This window comes from Vigna unguiculata, chromosome 7 (assembly GCF_037176805.1).
Source record: "Vigna unguiculata cultivar grain cowpea cultivar isolate G323 ecotype 2 chromosome 7, ASM3717680v1, whole genome shotgun sequence".
Lineage (NCBI taxonomy): Eukaryota > Viridiplantae > Streptophyta > Magnoliopsida > Fabales > Fabaceae > Vigna > Vigna unguiculata.
This window is the reverse complement of record NC_140798.1, coordinates 41,710,633-41,716,540: the sequence shown is the minus strand read 5'-3', so window position 1 is coordinate 41,716,540 and position 5,908 is coordinate 41,710,633. Positions and strand designations below refer to the sequence as shown.

At 30.7% G+C, this 5,908-nt stretch overlaps 1 protein-coding gene across 1 annotated transcript; it reads right to left on the bottom strand.

Annotated features, from left to right (window-relative positions):
- Positions 1-1,760: 1,760 nt before the first annotated feature.
- Positions 1,761-5,144, bottom strand: LOC114190864 (receptor-like protein EIX2). The gene is made up of 2 exons (XM_028079926.2): positions 2,293-5,144; positions 1,761-2,147 (listed from the first exon to the last, which is right to left on the bottom strand). Exon 1 carries the CDS (start codon positions 4,949-4,951, stop codon positions 2,315-2,317), a length of 2,637 nt encoding a protein of 878 aa, XP_027935727.1. The 5' UTR covers positions 4,952-5,144; the 3' UTR covers positions 1,761-2,147; positions 2,293-2,314.
- Positions 5,145-5,908: the final 764 nt, after the last annotated feature.

Sequence of the window (5,908 nt, the reverse complement as noted above, 5' to 3'; positions counted from 1 at the left end):
TTTGATCAAATTTTTTTATCTATTTTTAATTCATTATTTTAATTACTTTTTAATTATTTATTTTAATTTTTTAAAATAATATAATGTGATAATCTAAAGATAATGAGAATGATGAATTAAAAGTGAGTCAAAAGAATGAGTTAAAATATCATTATCTATTTATTTAATATCCCAAATAAGACAACGGTGAATTATGATAGAACCATGTCTCGTCTTGAAGATCCGTAAAAAGTTAGTATAATAATATTTTAATCTATTTTTTATTTATTTTTTATTTATTATTTTAATCATTTTTAGATAATTTATTTTAATTTTTTAGTAGTATGATATGATAATTTAAAAATAATTAGAATGATAGATTAAAAGTGAGTAAAAATATTATTATTTAAAAAATTTAATATTATTATGCGATCACTGTTATATTAAAAAAAATTATTCAGTAATTCCATCACTGTGGTAAATTAGTTTAACATCTTTTTAAAGTTATCACATTATCAAATTTTGGATTTTTTTTTCTTTTTTTAAGTCCTATATATATATAGTTTTGCTTAGAAATATTTTAAGAGAAGGTTTGTAGTTTATCGAGGAGTCGTTTAGGCAAAATCTTCGCTTTTAATATTGGATAACTATTGTGGAATAATTTACACATGAAGAGATTATCTATGATGAGATGCTCTATAAACAGACTTCTTAGATTATGACTAAACAAATATATCAAATAAATTTCTGGTACTTTAAAATCAATTATTATATTATATATCATACTATAAATAGAATTTGATAATAAATTATAAGATTTTATCTATAGATACCGTGACAGATATTTGATAAATATTTTAGAGGTGCCCAAAATACATATGCGAAAATTTTGAAAGTTATATACACACAAAATATAATAAAGCTAAAATAATTTATTTATTTTCATATATTAAAATTGTGTAAATATCTCGGGGATATTTTATAAAATCCTTACATACATACATTAGTGTTTGTCAAAACAATTATAAAAAAAAAGTAACATTACAAATAAACACTATAAGAACTCTATCAAATAACAAAACAAAAAATTAGATTATATTTACTATTTTATAAATTAAAGATTATTATTATCTAATTTTTTTTATTATGAATAATAAATTATAATTTATTTGTAAATTAAATTTTAAATTGTCGGTCATAATATAATGATTTCATGATGCTAAATTTTATGGTAGTTAAACGGAAAAAGATAGGTACAATTAGATTAAAACCGTCACTAAATATCATATTAAACTAACGTTAAAATTCAAAATTTTAGTAGAATCTAACTTTCTTTGTCAAAATTTTTAAGTACATACTATTATTGATTTAAAATATAAACTCTAATTTTAATTAGAGTTTATTTTGGACACTCACTATAAAAAAAATTTTAACTTAGAAGTTCATACTTTAACTTTAAAAACAAAATTATTAAACATGATAGAAATATTTTATCTAATAAAATTATATATTTTACATGCCTGACTCCCGAGTTATATATGCATAGGACTAGAGATTGATTAAATATTCGTGAATAATTTGATGAGTATTAATATCAGATAATATAATAAATTTAATAAATATGGATAGGATAAACTTTAAATTACATTATATTTGAATATGAATTTTAGTCTAATTTATTATTACAAACAAGTTAAGTTTTGTAAGATTAAAATTGTTTTACTTACCGTAAATAAATCTTATATTTATTAGATATAGAATATATAACTGTTACACCAAAGTTAATTAAACGTTATCATCTAATGAAATTATTTGAGTATATCAACATTTTAATTTTGTTCATTGTGAAACTCAGACCCCATAATAAAAAATAGAAGCCTTTATAGAGGCTACACATCTTCATATACAAAATCTTGAACACATAAGCCATAATGCTGCTGATATTTAGACACTCACAATTTCTAAATATGATTCACATCTATCTGCTTTTATCATTCATCATATTGATTACTTTATCTTCAGTGTATTTTTCTCAGAGTGCGGATACCTAAGGAATGTGTAAGTGTAAATACCAGTTTTTTTATTTGTATATAAGACATGAACCTTGTGTCATCTTAGAAGAACCTTTGTGCAAAGTAACAACTTGTCATGAACATCAAAGCAAACACCTGCAATGCAGTAAAAGTGACTGTAGTTATAACTTATACTAATTATTGTGGGCGTCCATATACTGATGAAAAAATAGTAAAATTATTTTTATAGAATAAATATAAATTTTCGAAAAATATAATGTGAAAAATATTATTTACGTACCATATATGCGATCTCTTAGAGTTCAATGGATGTAAGCACGGTTGCATCTCCGGTTGAAAAAAATGGCACTCACCAGAACTCCCCAGAATCCCACAGCAAACCCAATTCCCAGACCCATGTAAAACCACGAATATATTTCAAATGTATCATCTTCTTCTTCTTCTTCCTCTTCCGTGGGTTTTGTAGCATGGTGTTCTTCATCTTGCTGGCAAATATTCGAAAGTGGAGGTCCACAGAGGCCAGGATTACCGATATAGCTAAGTTCTGTAAAACCAAGTTGGGTCCCTGATGGAATTTTGCCCATAAAATTGTTGAATGACAAATTCAAGACCTCCAGATAATGTAAGTTAGACATGGAACTTGGAATTTGTCCAGAAAAATTATTTCTTGAGAGATCAATGGATTCTAATGGTTTCAAGTTCACAATCTCTTCTGATATCGTTCCCATTAAGTGATTATGGGACAAGTTCAAGGACTGTAGTCCAGTGAGCATATACATATCCGAAGGCACATTTCCAGATAAGTTGTTGTTTGAGAGATCAATCACATTCATCAGGTAAACATATGATAACTCGTTTCCTTTTATAAGGATCTGGACGCTGGTCACAACGGTTACCGAAAAACCAGGAAAATTAAGGATGAAGCCTACTCTACGATTTGAAGCATAATTAGCAACCATGGTTGTTATGTTATGCAAACAATCAGGTATTGATCCTGATAATCTGTTACTTGAAAAATCCATCACCATTAAGGAATGGAGTTCACATATCTGTGTGGGAATAGTGCCACTGAATTGATTTGATCCCAATTTAAGACCTTTAATATTTTCTCCAAACCTGCTTGGTAGAACCCCAGAAAGATTATTGTGACCAACATCAAATATCGAAAGATTATGGCACTTTTTTAGAGAAAGAGGAACCTCCCCAGATAACATATTGTTCCCCACAGACAAACAACGAAGGTTTGACAAAGAGCCCATTGAGTTAGGAATCTCACCTTTAAGGTTGTTGTGTCCTAAATTGATAAGAACCAGGGAGTCCCAATTATTCCAACAATCTGTTAATTCTCCAGATAAATTATTATAAGCCAGGTTCAGGTGCACTAAATTGCTTTTATTTGTCATATTTTGGCACAACATGGTAGAAATGGATCCTGACAAAGAGTTATTACGTAAGTGTAGAACAACCACTTCTGGTGTTATACGAGGCACGAAGCCTCCTAAGTTATTCCCCACTAACCAAACGACTTTCGAGTTTAACACCACATTTGACATGTCCCCATTGATCGTGTTTCTTTCTAAGGAGATAAATTCAAGTTGAGTAGCAAACTTCCAAAACTTGTCAAGAGGTTCAAACGAAGCATTTGAATCTCCAATTGCAAGATATTTCAGAGAACTGTGTTTGAAAAGCCATGCAGGAAATTTGTTTCTCACATAGCCCAATCTAATATGTTTAAGTTGAAAGGGAGGGACCCATTCAGAATTAAAATCAAAGTCCAAGCCAGGTGAACTCAATGAAAGTTCCCTCAGATTTTGAAAGGAAAGTAAATTTCTTTCCGACACAATTCCAGTTAAGGAATTTGCTGCAACTCGAAGGGTCTCCAAGTTGAAGAGTTTCCCAAGATCATCTGGAAGACTTCCATTGAACTCATTTGATTCAAGTATCAAAATAGTCAAGGATGACAGATTTCCCAAACTTGTGGGAATTGAACCAGATAAAAAATTATGAGAAAGATCAAGTTCTTGTAGTTGTTCAAGTTGACCTAACCAATCTGGAATGGTTCCTTTGAGATAATTTTGAGACAAAACCAAGGACTTCAGACTTCTAAAACATGGCAATGTTTTAGGAAGTTGGGAATGTATTTGATTTTGGCTAAGGTCAATATGAGAGATTCCACTACTAAGATTGAATAACCAGGTAGGAAATTCAGATACAAAATTATTGTGAGCGAGATTTAGAACCTGAAGTGAAGTAAAATTAGCGTAATGGAGAAATGGATAGAGGTTTTCAAGTTGACAACTCACCAAGTGCAACTCTTCAAGAGAAGGGAGCATGGTAACTGATTGAAGCCAATCGATGTCTTTGTGAATATAAACACCACCAAGGTTGAGATATTGCAACGAGGTGAGTGGAGAAATCCAATGCAGATCATGGACAACAAGATCATAGTTATACGATAAATCAAGATAGTGAAGCTTGGTAGTGTTTCCAAACAGATAAGGAAGGTTATCCGTTGAGAAGTCATCACATCTATGGCTACCGATTGAACTATATTTGATACACTTGAAGTCATTGTTGCTCAAATTCAAGTAGTTCAAGAATTCAAGTTCCAGTAAAGTGAGGCTGAATGCACCTGATAAGCAGTGTGATTTGTCGTCTTTGTCTCCATAAGGAAGAAGTTGAGGATGATTTGTATAACAAGGGAGATAAAGTTGTGTTACTCTTGCTGTGATATCATCACACTTGATTCCACTCCATTGACAACAATCTAAGTTTGGGAACCATGAGGAGAGAAGACCTGAAGGATCTATGAGTCCTTGTTTGAAGTGTAGGAGTGTGTTCATGTCCTTCTGGTTGCAATGAATCTCCAAACTGCACATGACAGAATTGAAGGTGTTTGAACATAATAAGCAAAGTAGAAAGAGTTTGAAGGCATCCATGATCACTCAACAAGATGTTTTTGATGGTGGGAAGGCATTCAATACAGTACAAGTATATCTGTGAAATCAATCCAATGGTCACTGATATATGATCTGTCCCTTCAATATGTTAGTGACATTTGGTGTGTGGCTGGCTGTAATCCCATTTGGATGCAAGTTCATGAAACTTTGTTTGGATGTATTTTTTTAGTTGTGTTGTGTCTTGTGTTTTGTTGGGTGGACAAATGATTAAATTTTTTACTGGTTTGGAAGAGTATGCAAAAGTCAATTATACTTTTTATATGTTTCCATAGCAACTTAAAAAGTTGGATTGAGAATTCAACAAGGTAATGAATGCACATACTCCAAGAAAAGGATATTAGTGTCACCGATATGACTCCACCACACAACACAAAAAATGATCTAAGTATAAATATAAATCCATGTCAGATAAAGATGATAAAATTAAATATCCATGAAATGTCATTTTTAACAAATGTGAGACTTAAACTCACGTTGGATTTCTAGCCATGGCTTTGATACTACTTGTTAAGTTTACAGTATAGGGAGTTTCACTGAGAAGATACAATACCAATGAGACCTGAGTACAACCAGGTAAGACATTGACACTACTCTCAACTCAAGACAATGAGTTTATGAGTCTTTATTCTTATATAATGCTCTACTTTCTCATTTCTAGCCAATGTGAGACTTAGACTTACACTTGGATTCCTAACAATTGGGTTGAGATTGATGGTAATGTTTTATGTGGTTGGACTCAAGTTTCATTGGTGTTTGTTCTTTCCAATGAAACCCCCTCTATAAACCTAACAACTCACTTATATATAATTTCTTTCTAATAAATCCCTTTAAAAAGTAAAAATCCATCACAAACCGCATAACTGGTGACATCTCAACATGATTGGTTTGTCTTTGACAAATTTGGATTCTCTGCTGATTATTTTTATAATGTTTCTC

Bases quoted from the DNA above. Each gene is read 5' to 3' on its own strand.
- LOC114190864 (XM_028079926.2), bottom strand. From the start codon at position 4,951: ATGGATGCCTTCAAACTCTTTCTACTTTGCTTATTATGTTCAAACACC.